The sequence below is a fragment of the Saccopteryx leptura genome, chromosome 9, assembly GCF_036850995.1.
Source record: "Saccopteryx leptura isolate mSacLep1 chromosome 9, mSacLep1_pri_phased_curated, whole genome shotgun sequence".
NCBI lineage: Eukaryota > Metazoa > Chordata > Mammalia > Chiroptera > Emballonuridae > Saccopteryx > Saccopteryx leptura.
This window is the reverse complement of record NC_089511.1, coordinates 70,551,009-70,566,813: the sequence shown is the minus strand read 5'-3', so window position 1 is coordinate 70,566,813 and position 15,805 is coordinate 70,551,009. Positions and strand designations below refer to the sequence as shown.

The following is a 15,805-nucleotide window of genomic DNA, read 5'->3' as shown; positions in this document are numbered from 1 at the left end:
CCTGGCTGTGGCCACGGTCTATGCATCTTCCTGAGAACTTAATGTGAAGTCATTAGCTTGATGATTTGTCCTCATTTTTCACCACAAGTGGATTCCTCCTCCTGGAAGCTGACTTTGATTGCACCTCACCTTTTTCTCTATCTTCTATCTTACACTCCCCTTCCCGCCACCATCAATGTTCCAGGTTGCTCCTTCCCTATCCTCACTGTTGGCTCATTTCTTGTTTTACTAAATTGCATTGCATTAGAGTTGGAGGAGACATTATCTTTCTTTATGTGGTATTTTCCCTTTGATCATGACAAAAGAAAAAGAAACTTTGGAAACTAGGGAAAAAATATAAAGGAGAAAATAAAAATCACCCTAGTCCCATCCCTTAGAGGAGATAAGAGTTTGTGTGTTCATATTTCTATTTCTTTCTAGAGTTTTTGAGTCTCATTTTTGTTTTGTTTTTTAATTGTGGAAACCTTACTACATTTATAGTTTTGTATCTCATTTTTCAATTATTTAAAACTATGTATTACAGGCATATGATAGCACAGCTAACCATGAGCCCCAAACAGCTGAGACCCCTGATAGTGAGGGTCCTTCTGGGCTATATACCAAGGCCCTCCCCTGGCAGGGCCCAGTGAGGGGACACCTCATCCTTGGGAAAGAAGATACGTCACCCCGGGGCTCCCTCGGCATCTGGGGATAACTGGTAACCCTCACCCCTGACCTCAGGCCCACAGCAGCCCTAGCTGTGAGGATGAAGCGGCCCCTGGAGGTGTCATCTTGGCTCAGCTTCCTCACTGGAAAGAAGGAGTGGGTCATAGCCCGTGACCTAAAGCCACTAGAAAGTGACAAATCAACTGCTTTTGTGAAAGAACACTGGAAACCAGACTGTTCTTCATTTAGGGGGTTGTTTATTAAAACTGTTGATGCTGCTGACCATGATCTGGACCTGGGCAGCAGCCAGGAAAGCACTACCCCGTAATCTCCGGAGAGCTGTCGGCTGGCTGGGAGCCCTGCTGGCTGCACAGGAAGAATCCCAATGGGCAAATGGAATAAACAACGCTCCCCTCCCCGCTGGCAAAATATAAACCAATACCCCAGGTCTGCCAGCTCAGAGCAGATGGTCTGAAAAGTAGAAAAGAGGAAAAGGGAAGAGTAGGTCGCAAGATTATACTGGGAAGACAACCAATGGGCCAAATAAGAAATCAAAAGAGAAAAAAGAAAATATCTAAAAACAAATGAAAATGTAAACACAACACACCAAAACTTATGGGGTGCAGCCAAAGCCATGCTAAGAGGGAAATTTATAATGATAAAGTTTATAGTGGCCCTTTATACATTAAAAAAATTTTTTTAATTAAGTGAGAACAGAGGAGGCAGAGAGACAGACTCCTGCATGTACCTCAACCAATGCCACTTGGCAAGCCCCCTATGTGAAGATGCCATGCCCATCTGGGGTATTAATCTGTTGCTCGGCAACCGAGCTATTTATAGCACCTAAGGTGGGGCAACAGAGCCATCTTCAGCACTGGGGCCAACTCACTGGAGCCAATCAAGCCATGGCTGCAGGAGGAAGGGAGAGAGAAGGTGGGAAGGGTGGAGAAGCAAATGGTCACTTCTCCAGTGCACCCTGACCAGGAACTGAACCTGGCAGGGCCCACGCTCTACCACTGAGTCAACCAGCCAAGGCCTACATTAAAAAAATTAATAATCTAAAATAAACAATCTAACTTTATATCTCAAAGAATTAGAAAAACAAACTAAGCCTAAAGTTAGTAGAAGGAAAGTAAAGTTAGTAGAAGATCAGAGTGGAAATAAATAAACCCTCGCCAGTTTGCTCAGTGGATAGAGCATCAGCCCGGTGACCATCTGTTTCTCTTCCCCTTCCTCTCCCCCTTCTCTATCTCCTCCCTTCCCACAGCCAGTGGCTCAATTGGTTTGAGCGCCACCCTCGGCACTGAGGATAGCTTGGCTGGTCTGAGCATCCGTCTCAGGCACTGAAGATAGTTGACTGATTCAAGCATCAGCCCCAGACCGTGGTTGCCAGGTAGTTCCCAGTCAGGACGCATGCATGAGTCTGTCTCACTATCTCCCTTTCTCTCACTTAAAAAAATAATAATAATAAAATAAAATAGAAACTAGAAAGACAATAAAGATCAATAAAACTAAGAGTTGGGTCTTTGAAAAAGATAAACAAATTGACAAACCTTTAGCAATACTATGAAAAAAGAGAAGATTCAAATAAATCTGAAATGAAAGAGATGCTACAAAAAAGGAGATCTTACAGCTGATATGACAGAAATACAAAGGATCATAAAAGACTATTATGAACAGTTATATACCAACAAACTAGATAACCTAGAAGAAATGGATAACTTCCTAAAAACATACAATCACTACTCAACTGAATCATGGAAAAATAGGAAATCCAAACAGACTAATAACAAGTAAAGAGTTTGAATCAGTAACCAGAAATCTCCCAATAAAGAAAAGTCCAGGACAAGACAGCTTCCCACATAAGTTCTACCAAGCATTTAAAGAAGACTTAATACCAATCCTTATCAAATTCTTCCTAAATATTGAAGAGAAGGGAACACTTCCAAACTCATTTACGAGGCCAGCATTACACTGATACCAAAGTCAACAAGGACACCACAAGTAAAAAGAAAATTACAGGCATATATCCCTAATGAACATAGATGCAAAATCCTCAACTAAATGTTAGCAAACCAAAATCAACAGAATTTAAAAATCCTACAGCATGAATGAGTGGGATTTTCCCCTGGGATGCAAGTGTGGTCTAACATCTGCAAATGAACCCATGTGATGCACTACATTAACAGACTGAAAGATAAAAATCATATGATAATCTCAACAGATACAGAAAAAGCATTTGACAAAATTCAACGTCCTTTATTCTCACAAATTAGGTATAGAAAGAATGTACCTCAACATAATAAAGGCCATACATACAAGTCCACAGCTCACATCATACTCAACAGTGAAAAACTGTAAGTTTTTCCTCTAGGATCCGGAAGAGACACTGCCCACTCTTACCACTTCTATTCAATATAGTTCTGGAAATCCCAGCCAGAGCAATAAAATAAAAGACATCCAAATTAGAAAGAAAGAAGTAAAATTGTCTGTTTGCAGATGACATGATGTTATATAGAGAAAATCCTTGAGACTTAAACAAAAAGACTATTAAAACTGATAAATTCAGTGAAGTTGCAGGATACAAAGACAACATACAAAAAACAGTTTCATTTCTACACACTAACAATGAACTACCAAAAACAGAAATTATGAAAACAGTAACATTTACAATAGCATTAAAAACAATAAAATAGGCGCTCTCCCTTCCATGAGCATGCAGGCACCTTTCCCTTACCCTTTCCTCTCTTCTTCCCCCCAGGTACGTACTCCTTGCCCATCTCTTTCTCCTAAACTCTAAGGGAGCCCACAAGAATTGAAACCAGGGAAGCCATGGGCAGCAGCAGCTTGTCCCAGGCTAACTCCCTGAATCTGTCTCCAAGGTCCCCTTTCCCCCAACTTTCTTCTGCATGACCAATAAATTCTTCTTTTAAAAAGAAAAAATAGGCCCTGGCCGGTTGGCTCAGCGGTGGAGCGTCAGCCTGGCGTGCGGGGGACCCGGGTTCGATTCCCGGCCAGGGCACATAGTAGAGGCGCCCATTTGCTTCTCCACTTCCCCCCTCCTTCCTCTCTGTCTCTCTCTTCCCCTCCCGCAGCCAAGGCTCCATTGGAGCAAGGATGGCCCGGGCGCTGGGGATGGCTCCTTGGCCTCTGCCCCAGGCGCTAGAGTGGCTCTGGTCATGGCAGAGCGACGCCCCGGAGGGGCAGAGCATCGCCCCCTGGTGGGCAGAGCATCGCCCCTGGTGGGCGTGCCAGGTGGATCCCGGTCGGGCGCATGCGGGAGTCTGTCTGACTGTCTCTCCCCGTTTCCAGCTTCGGAAAAATACAAAAAATAAATAAATAATAAATAAATAAATAAATAAATAAATAAATAAATAAATAAATAAAACACTTAGGAATAAATTTAAACAAGGACATGAAAAACTTGTACACTGAAAACTATAAAACATTGGAATAAAACACAAATAATTGGAAGGATAATCAGAATGCCCATGAACAGAGATATCCTTTGTTCATGAATCGGAAGATATAATGTTAAAATGTCTATACTACCCAAAGCAATCTACTGATTCAATGCAATCCCTATAAAATCTCAATAGCATTTTTTACAGAAACTAAATCCTAAAAAAACACAGAAATAGAAAAAAATTCTAAAATTTGTATAGAACCACACAGACCCCAAATAGTTACAGCTATGTTGAGCAAGAAGAACAAAGCTTAAGGCATCACACTTTCTGATTTCAAACTATATTACAAAGCTATGTTTCTTTTTTTTTTTTTTTGTATTTTTCTGAAGCTGGAAACGGGGAGAGACAGTCAGACAGACTCCCGCATGCGCCCGACCGGGATCCACCTGGCACGCCCACCAGGGGCGATGCTCTGCCCACCAGGGGGCGATGCTCTGCCCCTCCGGGGCGTCGCTCTGCCGTGACCAGAGCCACTCTAGCGCCTGGGGCAGAGGCCAAGGAGCCATCCCCAGCGCCCGGGCCATCTTTGCTCCAATGGAGCCTTGGCTGCGGGAGGGGAAGAGAGAGACAGAGAGGAAGGAGGGGGAGGGGTGGAGAAGCAAATGGGCGCTTCTCCTATGTGCCCTGGCCGGGAATCGAACCCAGGTCCCCCGCACGCCAGGCCGACGCTCTACCGCTGAGCCAACCGGCCAGGGCCACAAAGCTATGTTTCAAAACAGTACGGTGGCGTTGTAAAAACAAACACATAGATCAATGGGACAGGATGGACAGCCTTGAAATAAATTCACACATATACAGTCAACTAATTTTCAACAAAGGTGCCAAAAACACAGAATGAGGGAAATACATCTCTTTAATAAATGGTGTTGAGGAAACTGTATCCACATGCAAAAGAATGAAACAAGGCCTTATCTTACACCTTACACAAAAATCAACTCAAAATGGATAAGAGACAAACATAAGATCTAAAATCATAAAACTTCTACAAGAAAATGTACGGCGTAAGCTCCTAAACACTGGTCTTGGTAATGACTTTTTTGATCTGGCACCAAAAGCATGGACAACAAAAGCAAAAATAGATAAGTGGGAATGTATCAAATTAGAGGGGTTCTGTACAGCAAAAAAATAATTTAAAAAATGAAAAGGCAACATACAGAATGGGAGAAAATATTTGCAAATCATATACCTGATAAGGGGTTAATATCCAAAATATGTAAGGAACATTTATAACTTTATAGCAAAAAAAACCCCCAAATAATCTGATTAAACAATGAGCAGAAGACTAAATATGTAGATATTTTTCCAAAGAAGACAGACAGATATATGAAAGGATGCTGAATATCATTAATCATCAGGGAAATGCAAATCAAAACCACAATGAGCTATCATCGCACCTGAATGTGTATCATATTGTGTATATTGACACATAGCATACACACACATGTATAATGGAATAGTCTCCACCCATGAGGAAGAAGGAAGTCTTCCCATTGTGACAACACGGATGAATCTGGAAGACATGCTGAATGAAATAAGCCAGACAGAGAAAGACAAATACTATATGGTATCACTTGTATGTGGAATCTAAAAAAGAAGAAGAGAAAGAAAGTCAAGCCCATAGAACTAGAGAGTAGAAAAATGGTTGACAGGGGCTGGAGAATGGTGGAAATGGGGTGACGTTGGTCAAAGGGTATAAGCTTTCAGTTATAAAATGAATAAGTTCTGAGGCTCTAATAATATACAGCATGGTGACTAGAGCTAATGATACTGTATTATTTACTTAAAGTTTGCTAAGAGAATAGATCATAAGCATTCTCACACACACACAAAGATAACTATGTGGGGTGATGGATGTGTTAATTAATTTGATTGTGGTGATTGTTTTACAATGTATACATATATCAAATCATCACATTGTAGAGTTTAAATATACTACAATTTTATTTGTCAATTATACTTCAATAAATCTGGGGGGCAGGGGGAATAGAAAAATAATTGAAAAAAAAGACTGAGCTGCCTTTGTCTTGCTCTGTGCTCTTGGGAAGGCTTCCTAACCTCTGTGCCTCACTGACTTCATCAATATGATGGGACTCTTTCCTTCCCTTTCTTGGGGCTCATAAACAGGAAGACCCCTCAATTCCAGGGATATAGACAGGCCTATGATTAAGGCTCACCCATAAGAGACCAAAGCAGAACAAGCTCCCACTTGGGCTAGAGAATTCTAGCCATACCCATGAAGAGTTTGACAGGAATCAGCCGCTGGGTCATTTGAGGGATCTGTTCAACCTGGTGTCTGGGAACCTGGTGTCTGGGGTAGTGACTGCTGCCTTGGGCTCAACTTCTGACAAGACAGGCAATTTGGCCACAGCCCTGATGTACCCGCCCAGCAGTGATGCCGGAACTAGTGCCAGGAGCCAAGCAGTTTGGGTGGTGAGGGGTGGAGGCAGGGGAGTGGACAGAGAGAACTGAGCTTCCAATGACAAGCCCTGTTCCTCAAGCCCTGCCTCCAACACCAACGCCGGGGAAGATAAAGGAATAAGACTGTGAGAGAAATGGCAGATCTGAGTTGGCAGTCAGCCTGCTCAGCCACTAGCTTCCTGTGGGAACCTGGGCAAGTCCCTTCTCTTCTTCAGGCTTCGGGGAAAAGGAGCTAATATGTATTGAGGGTCCACTAGGGGCTAGGCAGGTTCTTGACATGCTTTCTCTCATCAAATCCTTACCCCAAATGCCATGAACTAGGAACCATGGTCCCCTGCGGAACCTAGGGGCTTCCAAGAGGTTAAGTATTTGCTCAAGATCACACAGCTAGTCTGAGGCTACATGGCCTGCAATGGAACAAGTCAGAGACCAGGAGTCCTGAGAACCTTTCCAGCTCAAAGGGGCCCTGATTCCGCAAACCCTTCCAGCAGGTTTGATGCCACATTGCCTTCTCGGTCTTTCTCTTGCCCTCTCCCTTATATTCCAGCACAACAAAGTCCCATTGCCCACAACGCATATCTAAATCCCTGGACTCCTCACCTCCTCCCTTGCAGTGAGTAAAATGTGAATCAGATCACATCACTTTCCACAAAGTGGAAACCACAAAGGTTTCCTACTGGCTTTAGAGAAAAGTCCCAGTTCCACTATGGCCCCTGAGAACCCACATGATCTGCACTGGCCGGCACTCCAATTCCACCTTCCACCCTCCTCATTACTCATGTCTTTCAGCCAAGCGGCATCCACACCTACCATGCTCCTTGCTGCCTCAGTGGTGTCCCCTGCCTGGACTGCTGCCCCCTGAGCCTCACCTGGTAGGCTCCTTTTCATTATTTCATTGGTATTCTCCGCATCTGCACCCCAGGCACTCTCCAACACACTGTCTTATTTTCTTGTTCTCTGGTTTCCTTTCTCAATGCCTGTCTCCCCAGCAAAATAAAGGCTCCGCGAGGGATTGTATACCCTGCTCTCTTCTCTGCCCAGACCCAGTGTTACAGCCCAGGGCACACACACACACACACACACACACACACACACACAGTGGGTGCTTGGCATACATGTGGCTGATAAATGTGCCATATACCCACCTGGTTCCGGAAGATCAAGGCCACCACACCACCAATGAGTTCGATGATGAGGCAAATCCCAAGGATGTACATAAACTGGAAAACAAAATCCAGAATTCACCTACCGGGGCGGAGGAAGTTTCGTCTGCCCCAAGGTCAAGCACAGTCAGGAGAATCATCTCTGTCAGAGCTCTTACTGCTCCTGGGCCTCTCGCCCCTCCCTCCGTGAGAACACAGGATGTGGACAGACATTCTGAGGGAAAGCCCGTCTTTGGAGTCAGGAAGAGTGACTCAGCTGTCAAAACCAGACTGTCATCGAGGTTTGTCCCAGGGCTCCTTAGCGGGATCGAGGTGGAAAAACACACCCCACTTCCCCAACCCCTACAAGGCGAGCTGGTCCTTTCTCTGGCCTCCCCAGTAGGGGACAGCCTGGTTTAATGAACAGGGGAAGGCAGCATTTCCAGTTGTGCAGGCAGAGCGCCTCAGAAGTGGCTTCCCAGGCTCTAGCGTGGGTGAGGGGACATCTGAGGCTTAGAAGATATGTACCCCACCCCTGCCCTTACTCCCAGAACAGACATTGTCCAGACTGACACCAGCAAGTTCCATCCTCAGGCAGCACCAAGGCCCTGCTTACAGAGCAGGGGTCGGGAACCTTTTTGGCTGAGAGAGCCATGAACGCCACATATTTTAAAATGTAATTCCGTGAAAGCCATACAAGGACCCGTGTACGTTAGGCATTATCCAATAAAAATTTGGTGTTGTCCCGAAGGACAGCTGTGATTGGCTCCAGCCACCCGCAACCATGAACATGAGCGGCAGGAAATGAATGGATTATAATACATGAGAATGTTTTATATTTTTTATGTTATTATTTTTTTTATTAAAGATTTGTCTGCGAGCCTGATGCAGCCATCAAAAGAGCCACATCTGGCTCATGAGCCATAGGTTCCCGACCCCTGTTATAGAGGCTTCTAGGGACTTTCCATGTGAGGAAGACAATGAAGTCAAACACACACATATGAGAGCAGAGCAAATGCATTTGCCGAACTGGTACCCCAAACTTTGGGGAGCTATCCCTCACCCCATTGTAAGGGGGGCCTGTGGGCTCGACCCCACCCCCTAACCCCAGGGCAGATCCTTATGAGCTCTGGGACTTCAGCCAGAGTTACCAAGAAAGAGTCCTTGAGATCGAGAGCCACAAGGACTCTGTTAGCCTGAGGCCGCTGGCGACCTGCACAAAGAGAAAATGAGGACAATGCCAGGTGTCCGGCTGGGAAGTGGCAGGTGAGAGCCCAAGGGCGCTGTCTACACCCCTGGACCCAGGGTGAGTTTGCTGGTTATATGAGCTAAGAACTCACTACCAACATTTTTGGGTTTTGCTTGCTCTCATTCAAGTGTGGTTTCTCCCACTTCCAACTGAGAGTCTGGACCAACACAGGATTTAAGTAAGAAGAACAGTATACAAGTCAGCCTTTATGTGCAGAGGTGGAGGCGGCCTGGGTACTCTTGAGCCAACTTGGACAGACAGGCTGACCCAGGAAACCCTGTAAAACAGCTGGTTTGAGGGAAGAACTAAAAAAACCTGGGCTGCCTGAAGGCCATGGGACAGCCTCCCCACTTCTTTTGGGGACTCCAAGGACCTGCTACCCACCAGCTGAGGGGTGCATGGGGCCAACTCACCACTTGAAGAAGGCACAGGTTGTCACGGAGGGATGCCAGCACACCAATGAAGGAGACAATAAACATGATGACCCCTAGGAGGATGAGGATGATGGCCGGGGCCAGAAAGGCACTCTCGAGGGTTTTGTATTTCTGCCGTTCGACCTCTGCATAGATCCCCACTGACAGAACCAGGGTCCCGATCAGCTGCAGCAGGAAAGCAGGGAGTGAGAGAGGAGGACTGCATCACTCGACTTTCCTCCAAAGGGTTTATGTGAGGGCCATGGTGCTGGCCACTAGGGAAATCACCCCAGATCACTGTACATGTGAGGAAACTATTAGGGGTTGAATTGCATTCCCCTAAAATTCCTATGCTGAAGCCCTAACTCCCAGTACATCAGTACTTTAAAGAGATAATTAGGTTAAAATGAGGTAATGTGGGTGGGCCTTAATCTAATATGACACTTTTCCTTATAAGAAAAAATTAGGACACAGACACACAAAGGGAAGACAATGTAATAACACAGAGAGAAGACAGACAGCTACAAACCAAAGACAGAGGCCTCGGAAGAAACCACTTCTACCAACACCTTAGTCGTAGACTTCCAGCCTCCAGAACTGTGACATTAAATTTCTGCTGTTTAAGCCACCCAGTCTGTGGCACCTTGTTACAGCAGCCCTAGCAAACTAATACAGACCCTACTTGGAAATTTAGAGAAAACTACTGGTGACTCAGAGGAAATGCCCATTAGAGGGTCAGACAAACTGGGCCTTTGTATAGGCTGTTCTTATGGACTGAATCCTCTTCCTCCTGAAACCCAAATGGCTCACTCCCTCACCTCCTTCTGCCCTTGCTCAGCTGTCACCTGTGTGCAGTGAGGCCTTTCGGGGGCCATCTTATTTTTTAAAAAATCCCACCTCCTGAAACTCCTGATCCCATTTCCCTGTTTCATTTTTCTCCTTTGCACTTACCAGCATTTAACACATGGCTTTTTTTTTTCTGTTTATTTTTTGTTTGTCTTTTCCACAAGAATATAAGCTCCATGCCAGGAGGGATTGTTTGACTGGGGCATCCCCAGCACCCAGTACAATACTGACATTTAGGAAGTACAATCAGCGTGTCCATCAGTGTCTGCAGAAAGGATGAGAGCTGGGCTTCCCAACAGACCCCTTGGGCTTGCGGTCAGTGCTGCCTACCCAGTTTCCTGCTTGTCCAAGGGTTCTGACTTTTCAGGTCACACAGCCCCCAGGGCAGGGACAAATCATTAGACACTGAACTTCTCCACTGAGCGGAAGGCAATGTAGGAGAGTAACCGAAAGCCATGGTGCTGTCAGCTAAGGGCCAAGTAAAGAAGTGAGGGATGACACAGACAAGGTGTTGGCAAAATATGCCATGAGCACAGATACCCTTGAGTCAACATCCGAAACACTGAGGAGGCTGCTCCTCCAGTTATTGGTCCCTCTGGCCCTAAGTGGCTATAGGATGCCTTCTAAGTAGATCCCTTTGCATCCAAGTAGATCCTCCTAAAGGACTGTCCTAAGCAAAGGGAGGTGCCGCTTCTCTTATGCTTTGACAAATGACAAGGATGCCGAAAGTCAAACCAGCCAAGCTTACGGAGAAACACCGGATCACAGAGGATCACCAGGAAGCCACTGCCCTCACTCTCGGGTCCAGTGGTCTGCTATATTTCACAGCCTAACCAGTCCTCTGATTTGAAAAAATAATCTTGGATTATGGAGGTCCACTCCTCCCAGTCTAAAAAGAATACCTTTCCAGTACACATGGGCCAGGAGGAGCTGAAGGCATTGACAAACTCAGTGATAATCCACTTATCAACAAGTTGACCATATTGGGAAAACTGTGAATAGAATGATATCATCAAATGTACCCAGTTGGGTAAATGTTTAAATTTACAAGGCAGGACACACACACACACACACACACACACACACACACACACACACACACAGCCTTATACAGAAAAATGGTGATCATAGGAAATAAAATCGACCTCTGATAAAGATTAACTAGAGGTTATCTGATCAGTTTATGCTTCAAAAGCCAGAACATGGTGAAACCATTGTTGAGGATCAGCCTAAGCCCTGTGGGTCCTCTGAGAAGAAAGGTAAGCAGCTTTAAAAAGCCACACACCCCTTCCGTATTACTGCACTTATAAGGAATCCCTCATAACCCTCACCCTACATCAGACACGGAGCCCCGTCATCCCTCCACCCCAAAGCTGAGGACTACGACTGAGGAAGGGTCCTACAGAGAAGCAAGTCTTCAGAGAGCAGGCGGGAGTGGATGAAGTGTGCAAGGACAAGGTGGACCTGAGGGCTGCAGAAGTGGGCTTTCAGGAAGGGTCCTACAGAGAAGCAAGTCTTCAGAGAGCAGGCCAGGAGTGGATGAAGTGTGCAAGGACAAGGTGGACCTGAGGGCTGCAGAAGTGGGCTTTCCTTTTCCATCTTGATGAGGGTCATTCTCATGCTGTCACTGAACCAAAAGGAGAACATTGTAGTATTTTCAGAATGGATTCATATAATTTTGAGAATTTTATGTTTCCTGTTGTAAAAGAAAAAGTTCTTTCCGGGCAAGTTGGCCATGGCCCTAGCCTGTCTTCCCTGCCCCCTGCTCTGCCATTCTGCCCAGAGGCTATGCTTCTGAGGTAAGGTATCCCGCTTTGGAAACCATCTCCAAAACACCAGAGCTGCCACTGGCCCCAATTCTGAGCAGAACTGGCCCAACCCCCTCCATAAAGGCAAGCAGTGGCTTCTTCTATTTTTGCAAGCTCCCCAGAGCCCCTGGGTCCACTCCAGAACAGCTTTCCTGCAGGAAACTAAACTTCCTCTACTCTCCTTCCTATTGCAAAGCATCACATGTTCCTTATTTGTCAGCTTGACATTTCCAGATCACTAAAGCCATAGAAAACATCATCATGGCAAATGCAAACCCAAGCCTCCTGACTCCCCATCACTGGGTACCTGGCCATCACAGGCCCGTTTCTCCCGGTCTGCCCAGAGGTGCTGCCTCCCCAGCCTCCCAGAGGCCTGGCAAGCAATCCCCACGACGGCTACCCACACAGGACAGGCTGTGGGCTCCTCGTTCAAGTGTTTGAGGAGGCAACAGCATGAGGAGAGACTGGCATAACACTTCCCAGAAACTTCAAGATTTCCAAATGATATTTACGTCTCTGATGACATCCGTTTATGTTTCCACTGGAACATGAACTTAACTGTCAACGCCAGTGTGCCATCACACCCACTCTTCTCTGCTACTCACAGCCTTTCATCGAGTGGCCAGCCGCTCCAGCTCCAGTGCAGGACGCAAACGGACCATCTGTCAAGCAGGGCAGCTTCAACTCAACAGGGCAGGGGCAAGGGACACACAGCCATGCCCATTTTGGGCCAAGGAGGGAAAGAACATGCTGCTGGCAGCCAACAGGCCAGGCCCAAGTCCCAGGCTTTGCAAGCCACGTGGTGTACTCTATAGGCTGCACAGGAGCCCTGCTGCCCAGGGCAAAGGGCCCTGAAAGTCTCCTCTAAGCCCCACAGCCTGAGACCCACCTTCCTCCTCCGCAGTGAGGGCTCAGTTCCCAAGCATTCCAGCACCTGTCTCCTCCTATAGGAAGCCTCCAGTCCCTGGTCCCCTCCACAGACTGGCTCACCCCCAGCTGGAGCAAATCTATACTGAGAGGGGACCTGAAACACCCATTTTTACTCCAAAAGGCACAAACCAGGCACCTACATGTTCCAGGCCCTACAGCCACAAGCAGTAACAAGACTAGATCTGGAGTAAGACTGGGGGCAGGGAGACTGAGCAAGGCTGGAATGGACTTCTGTGGTCCTCTGGAGAGAATTCAGGGGGTCTTTCAACTATGGATGAAGAAAAAGTTCACATTTTTAATTCTGCTAACCTCTGAGTAAAATGCACAAAGGCGAAGACCCCCTTGGTAAGGGAAGCAAGCTGCTAATCCTACCATGGAAAAGTACAGAGGACTCTGGGAATTGGAACAAAAGTGAGGGGAAGAAAGAAAGTATCAGGAAATCAGGATGGGCTTTCTGGAGGAGCCAGTGTTTCTTAGAAGGCCCTGAGAACTGTTTTATCTAAAACTATCTCATGGGGCATTTGAGGCTCCAGGATTCAGTTGAGCCCAAACAAAGCAATTTTCTGAGTTTCTAGCTTGAAGAGATGTGGGGAGTAGCTGAACTCCAAGGCCTGAGAGAGATTTTAAGTCAGATGGGGCTAGTCGAGTCCCTGTACCCAGCCGAGAAACACTGGGCTTTGCATCCACCAGCCCTTCTGCCCCAGGTCAATCCTGCCAGGCCAGGGCCGAGCCCACCCTGCAAACAGGGTGAGTTTCCTACTGAGCCTGAGGAAACCCTGAGGTTCCTACTCAGCCCAGTCTGTTCCAGCTCGTCTTTGGTCCAGACTGGGGCTGGAAGGAGCAGTTGAGGAAGACAAGACAAGGGACTTGGCATTCCAGGCTCCGTTTATGCACTAGCCCTGTGTCCTCGACCACATCACTTCCCCTCGTTGAGCCTCACTTTCTCCTGCAGTGCAGTAAAGCCTGCTGCCCTCTATGGAACGGTGATGCTGCACCAGTATCCCATAGCATGTATCCCAGACCTGCATCGTCTCCCTTAACCCTCTCACTCCCTCACACATCCCAGACACGACAAGTATCATTTTATAGACTAAACTCAATGAGTGACAGATCACAGGAGAAGTAGTCATCAGGATTCACGACAAAAACCTGTCTAGCCTGACCTGTGGTGGTGTAGTGGATAAAGCGTCGACCTGGAAATGCTGAGGTCGCCGGTTCGAAACCCTGGGTTTGCCTGGTCAAGGCACATATGGGAGTTGATGCTTCCAGCTCCTCCCCCCCTTCTCTCTCTCTGTCTGTCCCCTCCCTCTCTCTCTTTCTCTCTCTCTCTCTCTCTCTGTCTCTCCCTCTCCTCTCTAAAATGAATAAAAAAAAAAAAAAAACAGAAAAAAAACCTGTCTGTCCTGCCACTAAGGCTTCTAGACCAGCCTTTTGCAAAGACCTAGGAGAGAACTAATCTGAAATGTCTTTGAAAAATACAAAGGTGCCAACAGAATATTCTATGATGTTGGTAACATTTACTTTGATAGCCACTAGCCATGTCTGACTAACAAGCTCCTGAAAATGTGGCTTGTGTGTCTGAGGAATGAAATTTTTAATTTTATTTCATTTTAATTAATTTAAACTTGTGGTTAGTGGCCACCGAACTGGACAGTACAGATCTAAAGCGTCTCTCCTTGGACGCGGACCCTTACCAGTCTCACATTGTTACTTTCTGAAAGTAGAGACTACCCCAATAAAAAATCACATGATAATCATCCTGCCACTTGCTATAAAAGGTTCAATTAATAGTCACTGACTTCATTTAAGAGAAAACAATCTCTGCTCCCACTTTCCCCAAGAAAGCTCAGTTCCTGCTGTCCTAATCCTCCTGCTTCTAAGGAAAGCAGGACAGACCAGACCCAGAGGCCCTGGCAGTGACCCCAACCCAAACTCATATGGGGCCATTCTGTCTCCCCCGCAGAGCACCGGACCACGTCTAGACTGCAGGGCAGACTGCGTAAGCTTTGGGGCCCAAACCTCGTGCCATCGCCCTGGCCCCAGGCCCAACTCCAAGCAGCCTGTGCGTAGGAATGGGGCTTCTTTCAACCCCAAATAAAGCCAACCCCTGAGAGAGCAGCAGAGGCTGCCTCCTGCAGCCAACAAAGAAGCCACTCTCTGGTCTTTGTCACTGGTACTTTGCTGTCAACTCTGCCTTGACCCTGGACTTCTTTTTAAAAATTGGGGATCAAGTGCAGAGCAGTCAGTTAATTGCAGTCCTTGACCCATGACATTCTCTGAGACAGCCTGCTTTGGTTTGTAATGTAACAAACACCATTTATTAACCAGTCCTCCTGTCCCCACTGATCTGCTATGACCCCACTGCCATACACTAAGGTTCCACATATGCAGAGGACAGGCTTCCTGCTTCTTCCATCAGTCTAGCTACCCCTCAGCAAACCTCTCTACCATAGTGAGTACAGCTTTAAAACACATCTTGGCATCTAGTAGGCCAAACCCCTCCTTCCTGTCTTCTTCAGAAGTGCCCCAGATATTTCTCGGACCCGGACTCTTCCTTATAGGGAATCATCTTATCAAGTTCCATGAAGAAAACCTGCTGAGGTTTGACCAGAGCTGCATGGAATCCATAGATCCCAGTGGACAGAACTGAATCAGGTCTTCCTGTCCATGAGCATAGTTTATCTCTTCTTTACTTATGTATCTTTATTATGATTTCTCTAATGAAAGTGTTTGGCTCGCTCCCCCTCCCTCCAGCTTTCCTACAGCCTGTGCAGGGCTGGAGCGTGGCCCCGGGAAGCATTTCCAGGCCTGCCTGTGCCCCCTCAGCGAGGTCCAGGGCTGGGAAACACGGCCTCTAGAAAACACATCTCTCTAAGAAGCCAAGGGG

General features: G+C 46.6%; 1 protein-coding gene across 2 annotated transcripts in view; it reads right to left on the bottom strand.

The window, feature by feature from the left end:
- Nucleotides 1-15,805, bottom strand: part of TSPAN15 (tetraspanin 15) — a 54,488-nt gene that overhangs the window by 17,597 nt on the left and 21,086 nt on the right. Inside the window, exons 2-3 of one of the 2 annotated variants that reach the window (XM_066349878.1) lie at nucleotides 9,335-9,520; nucleotides 7,676-7,750 (exon numbers count right to left, since the gene is read on the bottom strand). The exons of the other annotated variant lie outside the window; for it this stretch is intronic. Of the exons in view, the coding sequence (XP_066205975.1) occupies nucleotides 7,676-7,750; nucleotides 9,335-9,520 (261 nt within the window). The remainder of the gene's footprint in view (nucleotides 1-7,675; nucleotides 7,751-9,334; nucleotides 9,521-15,805) is intronic. 2 annotated transcript variants of the gene reach the window in all.